This window comes from Biomphalaria glabrata, chromosome 10 (assembly GCF_947242115.1).
Source record: "Biomphalaria glabrata chromosome 10, xgBioGlab47.1, whole genome shotgun sequence".
Classification (NCBI taxonomy): domain Eukaryota; kingdom Metazoa; phylum Mollusca; class Gastropoda; family Planorbidae; genus Biomphalaria; species Biomphalaria glabrata.
Window position 1 is genome coordinate 17,567,649 of NC_074720.1, and position 17,789 is coordinate 17,585,437.

The window sequence follows — 17,789 nt, forward strand, 5'->3', positions numbered from 1 at the left end:
AATCTCCATTGAAGGATGCTATTGGCCAGAGTTTAAAATGGCAAAAGACAAAAAGCTTTGCAAGATTTTGATAGCTCCATAAATGATTTATATGCCACTTTGAGCATCTTGGTTCTGCTTGGCCGTATCAGTGCAGATGATTGTGAGAGCATTGAATCTGAATTTACACTATGGCACAATTCTGTTTTAACCACAAGTTCTGCTGCATTCCAGTTCTTCAGTGTCACCTCTGATAGACTGAATAATTTCTTTAGCTAGCTTGTGAACACTGAATTTTCTAAACTCTGGGCAGTGATGACAGGAATTTTGTATACCATGAGTATGGTAATTCAATTTAATTATTAAACCTAAATTACACCAACTTTGACTATTGTTATATAATATTTTGGCGCGAATCTTATGTCCTGGAATTATAAAATTTCTCATGGAAAAGTCTTGAAATTTCATATTGACTTTCGTGCAGAAACCCTGCTTTCCTTTTTTAGTCTTCTGTTCTGAAGTGTCTCTAAATTGGGTGATTTTACTAATGCTGTTACTCTAGTCAAATGTGAATATTCGTTTGTTATAAATTTCGTGGCTTAATCCGTATGCCCTAGTTCATTCAAATTTTCTTGAACTGAGGTTCCACGAGAGGGTTTCTGAACTAGCAGGTAAAAGTGTAATTGGTGGTATGAAGCCTTAGCATTGTACAATTTTCCTTTAAAAAATAAGTTTATAAAATTTAGGCAAACAGATCTATAACTAAAAGTGTGTTATTTTTCTTTTTAATATAGAAGCATTATTGTATTATTTCATTTCTTAAAACTATTTAGAAAGAATCGTATTATTTCATTTTCTACAAACTATATTGGTCGAATTACTGTAGTATTTCATTTTCTACAAACTATATTGGTCGAATTACTGTAGTATTTCATTTTCTACAAACTATATTGGTCGAATTACTGTAGTATTTCATTTTCTACAAACTATATTGGTCGAATTACTTACTGTAATATTTCATTTTCTACAAACTATATTGGTCGAATTACTTACTGTAATATTTCATTTTCTACAAACTATATTGGTCGAATTACTTACTGTAATATTTCATTTTCTACAAACTATATTGGTCGAATTACTGTAGTATTTCATTTTCTACAAACTATATTGGTCGAATTACTGTAGTATTTCACTTTCTACAAACTATATTGGTCGATTTACTGTAGTATTTCACTTTCTACAAACTATATTGTCGAATTACTGTAGTATTTCATTTTCTACAAACTATATTGGTCGAATTACTGTAGTATTTCACTTTCTACAAACTATATTGGTCGATTTACTGTAGTATTTCACTTTCTACAAACTATATTGTCGAATTACTGTAGTATTTCATTTTCTACAAACTATATTGGTCGAATTACTGTAGTATTTCACTTTCTACAAACTATATTGGTCGATTTACTGTAGTATTTCATTTTCTACAAACTATATTGATCGAATTACTGTAGTATTTCATTTTCTACAAACTATATTGGTCGAATTACTGTAGTATTTCATTTTCTACAAACTATATTGGTCGAATTACTGTAGTATTTCACTTTCTACAAACTATATTGGTCGATTTACTGTAGTATTTCATTTTCTACAAACTATATTGGTCGAATTACTGTAGTATTTCATTTTCTACAAACTATATTGGTCGAATTACTGTAGTATTTCATTTTCTACAAACTATATTGGTCGAATTACTGTAGTATTTCATTTTCTACAAACTATATTGGTCGAATTAGTGTAGTATTTAATTTCTTATTTGGATTATGAAACTCAGCTCATGAAGTCTATGCTAAAGTAAGCTAAGTAAAAATACCCTTTCAGACCTTTATGATCTCTGGCAGCAGTGGATGTAAAGATTATTTTTGTGTCCCACAAACATATTTTAGGTACCTATTGGAGCTGGGTGGACTTATGGGCGCCTTTAAAATCCTGAAGTTCAAAATCTTCACTGGGATTTGAACTTGAGAGCCCTCAGTTTGGAAATCTTATCTTACATAATACAGACGTTACTTCAAAAAATAAGATGATTACGTCCTACGTGTCATGCATTCAGTCATGCATATTAACCAATGACTTAAATTCTGCCAAGTCACTGGTTTTCCTGGCTAGCTCAGGCAACCCATTCCATGCTCTAATAGCACTAGGGAAGAAGGAGTATTTGTACAAATTTGTCCTAGCATATGGAACGAGGAATGTGCCTTTATCTTTGTGTCTTTCTGAGTATTTTATTAAATTTTGTTTTTATATTTGAAGATTATGGTTCTGTGTTTTATGTATAATTGCTACTTTACTTTTAAGTCTTCTATCCTGAAGGTGTTACTCTAGTCAAATGTGAATATTCATTTGTTATGAATCTCACTGCTCTATTTTGAAGTGAAGTGCTTTACCACTTGGCCACCACAAGTATTATATACACACTTTTAATAAATTAAAAAATAATTAAATGCTTAAAATTTGTAATAAATTATCAAAAATCAACATCAAATCTTAATATAATAGTAAATTTTATTTGTCATCAAAATAGAGAGAAAGTTAAAAATAGAGAGAGAGAGAGAGTTAAAAAAAAATGAATACCAATAATAATAATATAAAAAAAAAAGACAAAAGAGCATACTTTTTTAACAAAATCAAGCAACAGTGTGTCAAGTGCTCTGATTGGCTGGTTAGATACACATGAGGAGGGAGAGACATGGGAAATCAAATATCTGCACAATTTTAATGTTCAGCTCATATACACATCAATGTCCAAATATAAAACAAACAAAAACTAAAAGGAAATCTCCATGATATCATTTGAACAAGAAACAAAACAAATGTATCAGGCAAGTTAGAAAATATAGATCTATATATAGAGAGACGTATCTATTCACAAATGTTGAGTTTTTCTTTGAAGTAGATGAAGAGCAGAGACACACACCAACAAATCAGTGATACAAAAAATACAGACACTCCATTATGAAACTACTAGTATATACTTCTAACAAAACATGATGGTATATATGTATATAGTGTTATGTATAAATGTACAAATATTACATTCGCTGTCAAAGTCTTCCTAGACACCTCTGCATTCCATTCATTGGAACATAATAAAAAAAAAAAAAGGGGAGCTATACAGGAAGATGGGGAACACCATCAAATCTCACAAAGTTCAACTATAACAATGTTATAGCTGTTCATTGAGTGTGTGTGTGTGAGTTGTTTTTTTCACATGCAAAATATAAAAGTATGATTTAAAAAAAAACTTTCATATATCAACATTGCACACAGATAAAAAAAAATTCTATATAGAAGCTACATTTAGCCAACACTGGGACAGAGCGGCTTGTGGCTATGACATGTTGCTATATATAACAAAAGACCAAAAAAATGTGGTTTTAAAATGCAATGGAAACAAACTTTGGCAAGGTTTAGTTGATATGTTCTTTTGTATATGCAGGGTGGTCAATGTATGGCATGATTTAGAATGAGGACATGCTGCACCCAGGCATGAAGAGGATTCATCTAGTAGTAACACATTTTAATTTCCCATCTGACTTGGATGACCATTATGACAGCATTTCCTATTTCACAGAATTCTAGAGAGACTACATTTGTCCATTATTTTCAAAAAATATGTATGTATATATATATATATATACACACACAAGTAAATTTCATACAAATTCTAAAATAGAAACTCTAATGCTAAGCAATTGCAACAGATTGGGGATTCATCTACTGGCTGAAACTATTCTCTAGCACAGCTTTATACCTTCTTGAGACCATACTAGTACAGCATTGTATTTGTTTTCCAAATACTAGAGCAACACTAGACAAACAGGACATGAGAATATTATGCCAGGTAGAAACATATTCTTGTACGATGGTTTGAGTAGTAAGTATATTACCCTGTCTCAAAGGGAAGCAACAGTTTTATTACAATGACATGGTAAATATCTATGAAGGAAAACAAAAGTAGTACTTTTTTTCTTCCTTACTCTGATCTATAGATCAAATAAAGCAAAGGATTGTGTCTACTGAATGACCAGCCAGTGCCACAATGAACAAGTAATGCTGTTATTAATGGTTCTTCTAGAAATACACTTTCTTTTCATCACCACTATTAAAGCGCACCCCTTGTCTTCCATGGATGTCTTCTGAGACAGAAGGAGAGACATATATATTACACTTAATAAATACTTCATAAGCATTGTCTTTATTAATTTTAGGGAATAATCTCTAACTATTTAATTTATAAAATGTAATAATTTTTCAAGCTCCCACAAAATACAAGTTTTCCTCATTATGCTAAAGCTTATTTTTTTTGTTAACAAAATATGTTAAAGGACAAACACAAACAAAACACAACTAACCATTGGATGGCTGCCTGGTCGTGCGGTTTGCGCGCTGGACTGTCGTTTGGATTTATCGATGGTCGAGGGTTCAAATCCTTGCCCGCTCCCATCCCCCGTCGTCCTGCGGGAGGTTTGGACTAGGATGTAAACTATCTTCAACTCTGAAGGAACATCCGAAACATGTAAAACATTTTACAAACAAATTGATGAACAGTGTAACAGACTGTGCTACAGAGAGGGACCAAGTTTTCTACAATGGAAATATCACATAGGTCCAGCTAGACATGTACACAAAGGTGAAAACTGTAGTATATATACAATGGATATGTCCATGGATTACATATAGTGGCTTGACATAACATATAATTGTCAGTGGATTATATTAAAGGCTAAGAGAACAGAAAAAACAAACATTTCTAAAAACAAGGTGGTCTAGAATAGCAACAAGTTTTCAAGGCAGAGACTAACATCTTTAGTCACCTTCACATAATACAAACTTTAGATTAGATTTTATATTAACTACTTACCTCTTTCAGTGCGAATTATTTTGATCAAAACAATGGAGTTTTCCTAAACTAACAAAAATCTTTATGGTGGTTAGAGTTACTAAAACTATCAGTAACTTTTTCACGTTATAATATAACTTAAACATTTGATTTTATTTTACAAGAAAATTGGTCTCCACCAGCAGCGCTAGTGAAGTTACTCCTTGAGAGTAACCCCGCACTGAAAAAGTTAAGAGGTCATCTCTAGGTGTAGATTCTATATTAACTACTTTAAGAGGCCTCTCAAGGGTATGGTATAATATTAATTCATTAATAAGAAAAGCAATTTTAGCCTTTAAAAAAGGTTTTATTGATGGAGATATTTGACTTTGCGCCACTATCAGATCAGTTCTAGCAGAGAGTTACAGCCTGATCTATAACACTCATGTTACTAATGCATTAGAGATCAAACCATACAACAACCATGCAGTAATTATAATGTGCATTCTTCAATACATTCTGTTAATATGCATGTCATTACAAGCTGTAGTGCAAGTTCTTTAAATGGAACGCATTTCAAATGAGTTTCTCTTGCACATTAGTGTCATTGCTTGTTGCAAGAACTTTTAACTATTCAATAAAATAAAAATACAGATGTCAGGAATTAATGAAACAAACATCTTGCATACATTAATTTATTCATTCATTGAAGACAAAATCTATTGTTATGCACAGCAAAATGAACCAGAGATTTTGGTGATCTTTGAAATATATGTTAAATTGTTTTACCCCTAACTAAATGAATCTATACAAGCATCACACCTCACAATACAAGGTATAAAGAAATAATCTGATATGTGGCCATGATATTTGAACAAAACAGAAATGTATACAAGTTGGGAAAACACTTTGTTTTATTTAGAGTCAAATTATGAACATGTCATTTTATAGACAGCCTTCTGTACAAACAAATAACAAAAGTAAATCAGGATCACCATAAACAGAAATGAATGATCGTTGCAGTTGAGTTCGATTATTTATGTTAAGTGTTGTTTTTGTAAAGTTCATTAAGAAACACCAAATACTTCACCAAATAACAAACATCCATTCACATGTCAAGATGTGGAGACTGCTATTTCTATGTTTGTAAAGCTACTAGTTTTTGCATTATAAACACACAGGTTTAAACAGATACACCTGATGCCATTTTGTCGGATCTTTCACTTAATTTTAAAAACATTCTAAGTTTCATGTTAAGAGAATTTTTTTTCCTAAGGTCCTTTGCATTACTGGCTGGCTCAACAGTGAGACAGACCTTCAGCCAGGTGTTGATTTAATTTTCAAATATTTACTACCTAGAAGGACGAATCCTAGAGGATAAGCTATTCAAGTCTTCCTAAAGAAACTGTATGTCAAAATGATACATTCAAGGCATAGAGCACTACTGTCAGCTAAAAGTATGAGCATGTTGAGCAAATCCTGAACTTTGACCTCTGAAGGAAGCATACAAAAACAAAAATTAGGAGATATATAAAACTTGATAAAAAAGTGACAAGAACAAAATGTCAATGTGTACAGCAAATATTTCATTGATCTATAGAATTGATAGGAATATAGAGATGTATGTACAAGTGTAAAGCTAGACCACTGGATCAAACAAGTCAACACCTCATCAGCACACAGATGACTCTAAACTCAGATTACACCTAACATCAACAGAATAGTAAAAAGAATGAAGGTTGCGTTGTATGGAATAACATAAAAAGTCACCCAGCAGTAGCAGTAGAGGCTCACAAAAAAATATTTGTAAATGAGATCTGATGTGTGGTTTTAATAAGAATAAAAAAAAAAAACAGAACTGCAAGATTGTACAAGGAACAATTGGTTTAAGCTGATACAGTCAAAAGAAATTAATTATATGAACAATTTACTTTAAATAAAAATAATTACGATCATTCTTCATTCGTATAAACTTATCTCTACCTACTAGTTTTAATCAAGTCTTTGACCAAAGTAGACATGAGAACTAACTACCTACAAGTTTAAACTAAGTCTTTGACCAAAGTAAGTGGAAATGAGAACAAACTACCTATATGTTTAAATTAAGTCTTTGACCAAAGTGGACATGAGAACAAATTAACCATCAGACTTGGAAAAAGATGAAATACCAACGATAATTCAGCAAGCAGTTGTTTTTTTATTTGGTAGCGGAAGTAGGGGGAGTGAGGGCAGCAATGGGAGGGGGGGGGAGTAGGTAAGCAGGGTTAGGGAACTAGCCAAAATTAAAATCCTTTCTACCAGCAGTTTACAAAAACAAAACAATAAACATGTTTGCTAAAAAGGGAAGAACTTAGTATATCTGAAAACATCAGCTTCGAGTAAGTAAAGTGAATGAAACCATAATAAAAAACACATGATCAGCAATTGTCCAGCGTAGGGTACTCACTGAATGGAAATATCTAAGGCACAATTTCAATTAGAATACAAAAATTAGCTATTGGCTTAAAAACTTCAAAACAAACTAAACAGATAAATGACCTCGAGTCTGCTTAGTCACTGGACAAGCGAGAGAGTAATTGATTCAGAAACCAGGTACAATATAATGAGGTCAGTGCTTCGGCAAAACCAACTATTAAAGGAGATCAAATGATAATGTTGTAAGATCTTATATGCTGGATCACATTTTTCAATATTATATATGACAACAGAGATGACCCTTCATCAGCTGATATCTTGTAATGATCAAAAACTTTAAAAAAATAAACTAGCAATACGCCTCATTTGGCCCACTATAGCAGTCTTAAATCTTTATAAAATAAAAACTAATTGCAACTTATAGACTAAAAGAGTTATTTAAGAGTGGAAATAATCTTATTCACAGTAACATGTATAAATCTTTTCTATACACTTAAAAAAAAAAACAACCCAGGCTGAAATTCTCTGGAATGTTGTCAAGCCTTATCTAATGGAAGCTACTACAGATCATTCTAACGTTAAACACTGACTGCCATGTTTTAAATAAAATAAGGAAAGAAATGTGTTTGTTCTTTCAAAAGAATCAATAGAGAATAATTTAGAGATGCATCTCATCCAGTCATACTTATCCTGAAAACTTGTTGTTGTTCTAACATACTTGATTTGAATATTTGTTTTAAACCTCTGGACATTTGTACATTTAAAGTAAGGCTATAGCTCTCTAGGTGTCCAGTGTCAAACTACAACATTATTGAAAAGCTGTCCTACAGGACTTACTACAGTAAGTAGGATTTAATTCCTCTTTAATGTTAACTCCCTTACACAATTTCATTGGAGAAATGTTTGAAATATACAACTCTTGAGTTGATTAAAATCAGTTGCACTTTGAAAGAGAATGTCAATCATTGAAGTTTTGAGTGCAAGTGAATGAAAAGTTTAGAAGCACTGATTACAGTATATTATGAAAAAAGAAAAAGCTTTTTTTTCCTCCTTATTTAGGCTGGTTTTTCTAGTTGGGAATTCTACAAAAGAATTCTAGGCAGTTATGAAAAAAAATATCTTGATACTGCTATCTATGGTACAGATGACTGTACACATAAGTTTGGTACTAAATGGACATCCTCATTGATGTGGTTTTCAATAGATGGTGAATAGTATGATATACACATTCATTGTGTAATTTGACAATATCTAGTAACAACAGACTTCCAGTTATTTTTACCTAGAACTAAGAATAATGTAAACAAGCCTTTAAGTTTAACAAATAAAAATAAAGGTAAATTAGCAGAAATAGTTGACAACTGAGTTGACCTCATGAAAGACAATATATAACATTTTGTTGATGTGGTCAAGATTTTAACCTACAGAGACTATTCATGTACATGCTATTATGTCAGTGTCCATTATGTTGTGGTATTGCTTTGCTCAGGTCATAACATGTTAAACACTTGTGTTCTTCTCCTGGTAACACACTTGTGGTAACTTGAACACTTGTGTTATTCTGTCCATTCTTGATAATTTCACTTCTTGTGTTTTCAGATTCAAAACACCTGCATTGACCATGCTAGACAATTTGGATTGTGTTATTTGGTCAGTGTGTAAACACATTCAAGTAGGCTGAAAGTTTTATTTAAGTAGTTTATTTATGTCTCAACTTGGTCCTGGCATCATTCCGTATGGCTGGCCTCCACCACCCATCATGCCAGGCATCATTTGCCGCGGGTGACCCCTAGGTGGGCCCTGTGAGTAATAGTCCTGTTGATACCCTGGATACTGCATTCCACCATACTGTCCTGGTCCAAGAGGCATTCCCCCCATTCCTGGTGAGGGCATCCTCATTCCACCCATCCCAGGGTGTCGGGGCATGCCAACAGGGGCCATGCCTGGTCCATGCATGTGGCCCATATGTCCATGTGGAGGCATAGAGCCAGACATTGGGTTGTGCGGTGAGGGGACAGACATGGGATTATGTGGAGATGGCCCTTGCATTGGACCGTGCGGTGATGGGCCTGGCATTGAGCCAGACATTGGGCCATGGGCCATCGGAGGCCCTTGCATGTGATGAGGGGAGGAGCCTGGCATTCCTCCAGGTGGCATGGGACCATGTATAGAACTACCAGGCATTGGGCCATGTGTCATAAGCGGTGAAGGGCCACCTGAGGGCATAGGTCCATGTGGAGATGAAGATGGTATTTGGCTATTACCTTGCATCATCATTGCAGCATGTGCCTGGGCCTGTGCCTGAGCTTGTTCTATGGAGGGCCCATTATTAATATAACCACCCATTCCAGGAATCGGCGAAACACATTCTAAGCTGCCTGGTCCCATCCCAGGTGGCATAGACCTTATAGCGCCAGGGGAGTGGCCAGGCCGCATGCTGCTTATGCTCATCATAGGATCAGGGCCACCCATCATTGAGCCCACCATATGTCCATTGTTATCCATGGGTCCCATTCCCATGGAATGCCCCATGCCATGAGACATATTCATTTGGGATGGTGGCATGCTGGGTCCGGTGTTCTGCATGGCTTGAAGGTCAGGTATGCTTGAGCTCCTCATCATAGAGGCAGATTGATGCATAGCAATGGTTGCTTGATTAGCGAATTCAGGTCCCATGGCTACAGCTGCAGAGAGGGCACTGGACATTGGAGGGCCACCTCTGAGACCCGTTGGTGAAGAGTTAGGGTAGTACTGTAAAGTTGATGAAGGATTCTTCCCATCCATGTTGTGAAGTGGGGATGGGAACCGAGGCATGCTATAGTCTATCTCAGTCCTTTGCTTTGTTCCTGATGCTTGGGATGTAGGTGGGTTGGCTGGAAGATACTGGATCGTGTTATGGCCCTTTTGCTGTATCTGAACGCTGGAGTTTGAACTCGATGTTATAGGGAAGGACGGTGATGTTACACCACTCAGTGAAGGTGGGCCTGACCCACTCAGCTGAGTATGTGAGAGGGGAGGGCTGGTAAACTGGCTACCTTTGGACAGTGTGGGAGGTGTTGGGGGCATACTGGAAGATGAGTTTGGTCTATGAGGAGGTATGGATGGGTTCATGGTCGCAGACATGGGAGTGGAGGGCAGTGCGGGCCCAGGACCCATACCTGGACTAGGTCCACCAGGTAAAGGTGTCATTGAAGACATCATGCTCTGAGACTGAGTCATGTGGTGAGACATTCCAGGCCTTGACCCTCCTCCCATCATTCCAGATCCTGGGCCCATTTGGGGCCCCATGCCTCCATGTTGCATGCTGCATGGGGGCATGTTCATATGAGGGGACTCAGCATTCATACACTGCATCTGCATATTTACATAATTGTTCATTGAAGGGTGATTAGGAGGGACATTCACTTGAGAGATAGACATGTTCTGGGCTATGTATGTATTGTTCACACTAGGGGCACTTGGCGCTTGGCTGTTAACCCCAGAGTTTGGATTGGGGACGGCAGATGAGGATGATGTAGATGAAGATGTGGTTGCTGCAGATGTGGATAGGGAGCCGCTGCTGGAGCTGTTCGAACTGCTGTTGCTGCCACCACTGCTGCTGGTCATTTGGCCCTGCACTTGTATGCTGTGGAATGGCCCTCCCTGCATCATGTTCTGCTGCATCTGATTGGACAGGTTTTCCACCCCTTTGGCCAGGTTGGCTAAGCTAGCTGATGTGATGTTAGACATGGCAGATGAAGCCTTGGAGTTGGGAGTGTGTGGTGCACTGCCAACTCCGTTGCTGATAGATGGGGGATCAAAGTGAGATAGTCTTATGTTGGCACCAGCATTGGTTGTGGTGGAGGAGTGAGGAGTTGACGGCCCTTGAGGAAGATGATGAGGTGAGGGTCCTGCTGTGGAAACAGCTGGTGAGTTAGCCATGTTGCTAGAAGTCTGACTGGAGTTAGAGTGTGGTCCTTTATTAGAACCTGGACCACTATGTAAGGGAGAGTTTGCATGGCTATTGTAATGACCACCAGGAGTTGTAGTCCCAAGTGAGCCACTGCCTAGTGCAGGTCCTATAGAGTTCGACTCATCTCCTCCACTGCCAGCTACAAAGGCAGAGTTCAGCTGTTTAGTAATAGTTAATTCTTGCCCTTCAAACTGGCTCAGGTGATAATGGATTTTAGTGGGGGATGGAGTCTGCTGGAGGTTTCCTTTGGCGTAAGAATCGTCCATGTCATCACCACGTTTGCGTTTCTGAGCTTGTGCATAGCTAGGAGGTGGTTTGCTGTTGTTGCTACCTGATGATGCAGTCACTGGAGGAACAACTCCACCCATTGTCTCAGGATTGAACTGTTCTGGGTTACCTGCCCTGTGGAGAATTACTTGGCTGGAGCTTTTCATGCCTGGCATCATGCCGTTGGGTCCCATCATGTGCGCTTGCCTCATGGGTCCATGATGCCGGGGCCCGCCTGGTCCCGGAGGGCCAGGCCCCATCACGGGTGGCATTCCACCAGGCATAGTTGGGTCAAATCCTGGATCCATGGGCCCCTGGGGTGGCATGCCGTGAGGGGGATACCCATGCATTCCAGGCATGGGCTCCATACCCATGTGAGGCGGCCGGCACATATCAGGTGGCCCTCCATACATGCCCATTCCATCAGGGTCCATTCCAGGACCCATCGGGCCATGAGGCCCATGGGGTGGCATAGGCATCCTCATACCGTTCATATTGGGAGATGCTGGGCCCATGCCCCCATGTTTCTGTGATATAGATGAATAATAAGATGGAGGTGGCCCAGGCTCCATAAGAGGACCTCTATTAGCTGCCATGTGTTGCATCCGATGTTGCTTCTCCATGTAATACTCTCTCTGTATTTGATACCAGTCATGCTGAGCCTGATACTATGGACAGAAAAACAATCATGGAATTAATATAAATTTACAGAATCATCTGATCTAGAGTAAAAGCATTCTAGAGCATTTTTTGTCCGACAAATATTGAAACAGAATCAAGACGTTGCAAAAATTGTTATATAATGATAATTTACAAAAGCTTGACATGAACAAATTAGAAAAATCTTTTGAATAAAAGTGATACTTAGATTTTTTGAAACTATATTTTCTCTTCCAGCTGCACTAAAATATAAATTTCTATGTAGATAGGAATAATTCTATTTTTCAATTAATTATGTTAAAGCACAAGTGTTACACAAACAAGTCTACCATGCTAAATAGATAAAGAAAATATGCAACAAATCCAAATTTACTTCACTGATAAATCAGATAATTTATCTTCAGATATTTAATGTAATTTCTTTTGCTTATAGTTTTAGCGATGAAGAAAAACTAGTTACAAAATATTTTGCAAAGTTACATGTGATTACAGATTATTCAAACAAATGTTCAATTAAGAAAAATACATTCTAAAAAGTGATTAGAAAAACCTTGAAAGCCTATACAATAGTTTCCTAAATTTACGCAATATATTTCTTTTTCCCTAGCTAATCCACATGTAAATAAAAGCAATGTATTTTACAGAAATGACTACCAATGTATAACAATATTTTGATAATATACAAACCTGCTCCTTTCCATTCATGCCAGGTACCATTCCAGGTGGACCTCGAGGTCCATAGGGTGGCATACCCTGCTGTGCCATCATATGTTGATGCTGAGGGGACATCATGCCATGAGGGTGCATCATGCCTCCTTGTGACATCATAGCCTGCTGCTGAGACATCATGGCCTGCTGCTGCGGCGACATCATTCCAGGGCCGCCTGGGTACATGGATGGCCCACATGGTTGACCATCAGGGCCCATGGGTGGCTGATTCCCGTCATGCTGCCCATTTACACCCATCAGCATCTGATGAATTTTGGTGAGCTGGGCCAGGCCCTTAGATCTGTGCTGCCTTTGTTCCAGGGTCAGGTTCTCATCTGGCACCTGGCTAGAAGATATGTTTGGGTTGAGGTGGCCAGCCATCATTAGCTCATTCTCCATGTCCATTAAACTACCTGGTCCATATCCACCAGGACCCATGGGTCCATGACTATGAGGGTGGGGGCCACCACAACCTTGGCCAGGCCACCCTCCCATCATCCGTGGACCCGGGCCACCAGGTTGGTAAGGCCCATTTGGCATCATCCCTCCGGGGCCCATCATGCCTGGGTCATCCATGCCAGGCCCCTGCGGCATCTGTGGTCCCCAGTTAGGTTGCATAGGGTTGTGCATGCGCATCATACCAGGACCTGGCTGCCCTTTCATACCCCCTCCCATCATGTTGGGTGGCATGCCTTGTCGAAAATTATTTCCCTTAAGTGGATTTTTCTGAAAAAAAAAAATTTAAAGAAAAATGTATAATTAGAAAAGGGTATGTTTAAATGTAATTAAAACGTTTTTTTTTTTTTTTAGAATTTATTTAATTTAATTTTTGCAACAAAATAGTCCAACATTGATTTATTTATGTTATTTATAATGGATACTTTAAATAAAACACATTTCAATCTCAGGTTTTGGTGAAGCTGTTAAGCTATTTTTAATGATTTTTTTACCAGCACAAGGAAATGCTAGGAAACTAAGAATGGACTGGTAACAATGATAAGCAAAGATTGTACAAATGAACAGATCCAGCAATTTAGGGTCACAATGACCTAAAACTTTCTCTGGCTAAGGCTGGGTAACCATTAGGAGATGGTTGAGGCTGAACTCAAGGATCAACCTTACAATGCCATGTGTAAAAATTGTGCTTCCTCCAACAATGCAGCCACAAAACCACTTGGATACTCTGTCCCATAACACTAAAGATAACACTACAGATAACTTACAGCTAAAAATGCTTTTGTATTTGGATGATCCATGTGATACTGTATAATACTTTTACATTGGCCAAGCCGGACGCTCTCCGCTGCCTGGTTGGCCAACTGTGTGGAGAAGACAAAGATCTCGCTTTGCTGTTGCATGAATGGAGGCTCAAAGGAGCCCATCATTCCATGCTGTGAAGGCATCATGGTGGCCGGAGTCGTGCCACCCGATGAAGGGTGCTGGGGTGTTGGGGGCTGGGGCGATGCCTTCTGACTATCAGGACCAACTGAACCTGGCTTTCCATTTTCTTTCTTGCCTGATGGATAAAATAATGCAGAAATGTTAGACACAAAATTTTCAGTATGACTAAGATACCAATTAGTTTTTATACACACCTTTAAAATAATTTATTAGGAAAAGAAGTAGATCTAAATGTACAATCCTACTTGAAGCCTTAGGCATAAAAGTAATGTCACTGACATGAGTAACATAATCATAGATTAAGCTATTAACCAGAGTAACATCATGTGATAGTTTTCTGATGTGTGAGTTTTAAAGCTGAATACACAGAAGCAGTTTAAGAATAAACTCATTTAAAAATTGCTTACACAATAAGGAAAGCCCAGCCCAATGTGTTCACAATGGGTTCAGATAAAGTGAGAGTGATCCATGCTGAGCATCCAGCCAATATAATGTGACACATGGAAAAGTACAGTAAAGCCAATCACAAAAGTGAAAAGACACCTGCTTATTAGAAGTTCCTAAAATAAATGTGTGTGTGTGTGCTATGGAAATGTGTGTCTACAGAGGGGTCCAGAGAAGGGCCTTGGAAAGGATGGAGAGAGAGAAAACAAACCCTATGGAGAGAATATGCTTTGTTCCCACTTACTGCTGTCAGATTTCTTCTCCACTTTGATCCTTTTGTTATTGTTGTCCTCTGTCTTGACAGCCATTGTGCTCTCTGAAAGAGACATGTTTTTCAACAATTTCAAAGTTCAACATTATCATTCCCTGACCCTGGGTCACTGAGAGTTCACTCTCCATATTGGTACACCACACTGGCTAGAGAACTATTGGGGTGGTTTGGGAGGGTGGGGCTAAAAGACATCCACATGGTTCAGTGGACAATTACTAAGTACACAGGTTGTTTTTTTTTTATTCTCCTTGACCAGCCAGTGAGACAACTGAAAGCTGCCAATGGTGACACTTCTCCCCCCCCCCCATATTTTTTGTATTGATTGTATGCTAATAACTTACAAATATAGCAACACAATTATTGTATGGAAAGTTGAATTATAATTCTAATCCTTTTCACCCTGTATTTTTAATAACCTGCATAGTGAATTTCTTCACTCTGAATTATGAATTAATTTTTCTTAACATTGTATTCCAAATAATTTTCCTAATTCAAAGTGAAGGAAAAATTATTTTATTATTCTATTACAGTCTTCACTGAGAGTCGAACCAAGGACCCAGGTTCTGAAGCCAATCAGATCATGTAAAGATCAATGTGTAGAAGCAGACAGTTTTTAATAAGGATGCCAGGGAAAAAAAAAGCTTTATTTAGTTCCTATTGGGTGCACACAATAAATCTTAGGAATCTGAAGTTGAAAATTGACTGGGGATTTGAACTAAAGCCAATCAATTTAACAGTACTTCTCCAGCAGTAGAACAGTGATCATGTGACACTAGTGTGTGTGTGTGTGTGGGGGTCACTGGACAGCCTGCTCTGGACACTGCAGATTTGAACTTAAGTCAATCAATTTAGCAGTCAAGTGTCAAGCCCTCTTGCCTTCTTGTGAGTTTTAACCAAAAATAAATTAATTGAAGTTGAAAAGTCAGAAAATTGAACTTTGGATATATTGTGTTCTGCTCAAACCAGCTAAACATAGACAAACTTAGCACATTAAACAAATGGTTAAACATATTTCAATGTTCAATTGTACATATATATTACCAGAATCTCCATTTGGTATTTTCCTTGAAGGTGGCCGGGAGTCACTGGACTTTCTACCATCTTCTTCCTTAATCTCAGCCTTGACATCCACCCCATCCAAGCTGGTCAACCCGCCAGGCATGGCAGAGTCCTGGACAGGGCCATTGATGCCAGGGTTGATGCCCGGGTCGCGCAGCATCTTGGTAGAGTCCACCCTTTCCTTCATCCTTGTCCAGCAGCAGCACAGCGATCACGTGACACTAGTGGGGGGTCGCTGGTCAGCCTGCTCTGGACACTGTAGGCTGGCTAGGCCTACAGCAGTATGGCAAACCACACATATTTTACATCAGGGCACAAAACACTTTTTTTTAAAATATAAAAATGAATATAATCCACAAATTTGAATAAATCCACAAATACGAAGCTGAGAATCTCTTAAGATCAAATTTACTATCCACTAGATACTAAAGTCCCACATGAATCTTTGCCTCATAACACTTGAATGACTTCATTAGCCAAGATTAATTCTCCATTAAACTTCACTTGACAACATAGATCCAAATTTTATTCTGAACAAAGATTTTCAAATCCAAATGTTACAAATCTCTCCCTGGTTTAATCTTTTTTTCTTTCCTTTTTTTTTTCAAATTGTATACATAAGCCTCTCTATGTATATTTTTTAAATCCATCCGTTAAAGCCTTCTCCCTGCTTTATGACTTAAATATAGAAAACACAGAATTGATCATCGCCTAGTGTAAAAAAAAAAAAGTTATTGTTTCTTTTTTTTTTTTTTTAAATCAAACATGTGGATGGGGGGGAAGAGATCAATAACTAAACATCAGCTGCTAAATTTGCTAAACCTCCAGGAGGTTGGCTTAATTCAGACTGTAAACTGTGGACATCTGTTGTGTAAGTAACACAAGGTAATGTGCTTTATGACTGGTCTGTGTTGCATGCACAGATTGTGAAGTCCTTCTTTTCTCTATGTCCTTAACTAGAGAGAGAGAGAGAGACATGTATGAACACAGAGAGACAGACTGGGGACTTCTTCAAAGTCTTCATGTGTCCAGAAAGTGGGAGATTTTCTTCCAACAAGGAGTGGCAGGTTGCTTTCCAATTTGGATCAAGAGAAATTCTGAAACAAAAAAAAAGTAAAAGAAATTAAAAAGAAAATTATATATATATGTACATAATATAAGAGAGAGAGAGAGAGATAATGCACAAACAAAAAAAATATTTTAAAACAATTACTTCACATCAAAACCAAATTCATGCAATAAGTTTCTACAAATGAATTAAAACTTTTGTTGTCAAGCTAAGCAAATCCCAGAAATCTTGTCTTCTTTAAATACAAATCCTTGTTTCATGAAATCCTAAATCTCACTCCTAGATAAGTGAAACTGTCAACAGTGAAACTCATGTAAACAATGGAATGTACAACAGAAATGTCCACGCAATTGAATTTCAAGGGCTCAAACTCAAACTGTGACTGTATGCTAATGAAGTTTGGATGAAAATAAAAAACAATTGATTCAGACAGATCTATCTTATTCATTTAGATCAAACCATAACCCCTTAAGTCTCGTGTGGAGATTAAAATGGTTATCTCCCATAGAGCGCTTTGCAGGAAGTCAGAAGATCCACTAAAGTTTTGGTTAACTTACCAGAAGGAGAACTTTACAAATTATTATTTTCTTTAGGGCTGCATGCAGTCTTAACAGTCCAATCATAAAGAAAATATTTATACGAAAGTTAATTCCATCAAGAAAAAATCGAACAGGACACCAATGGA

General features: G+C 37.5%; 1 protein-coding gene across 7 annotated transcripts in view; it reads right to left on the reverse strand.

Annotated features, from left to right (window-relative positions):
- Positions 1 to 2,523: 2,523 nt before the first annotated feature.
- LOC106062186 (B-cell CLL/lymphoma 9-like protein) overlaps positions 2,524 to 17,789 on the reverse strand; it is a 160,203-nt gene continuing 144,937 nt past the window's right edge. For all 7 annotated transcript variants that reach the window (XM_056045253.1, XM_056045254.1, XM_056045250.1 and 4 more), the window contains 5 exons: positions 16,018 to 17,132; positions 14,950 to 15,021; positions 14,084 to 14,376; positions 12,840 to 13,586; positions 2,524 to 12,160 (listed from right to left, as the gene is read on the reverse strand). In XM_056045253.1, the coding sequence (XP_055901228.1) occupies positions 8,984 to 12,160; positions 12,840 to 13,586; positions 14,084 to 14,376; positions 14,950 to 15,021; positions 16,018 to 16,222 (4,494 nt within the window). In that variant the 5' untranslated portion in view covers positions 16,223 to 17,132 and the 3' untranslated portion in view covers positions 2,524 to 8,983. The remainder of the gene's footprint in view (positions 12,161 to 12,839; positions 13,587 to 14,083; positions 14,377 to 14,949; positions 15,022 to 16,017; positions 17,133 to 17,789) is intronic.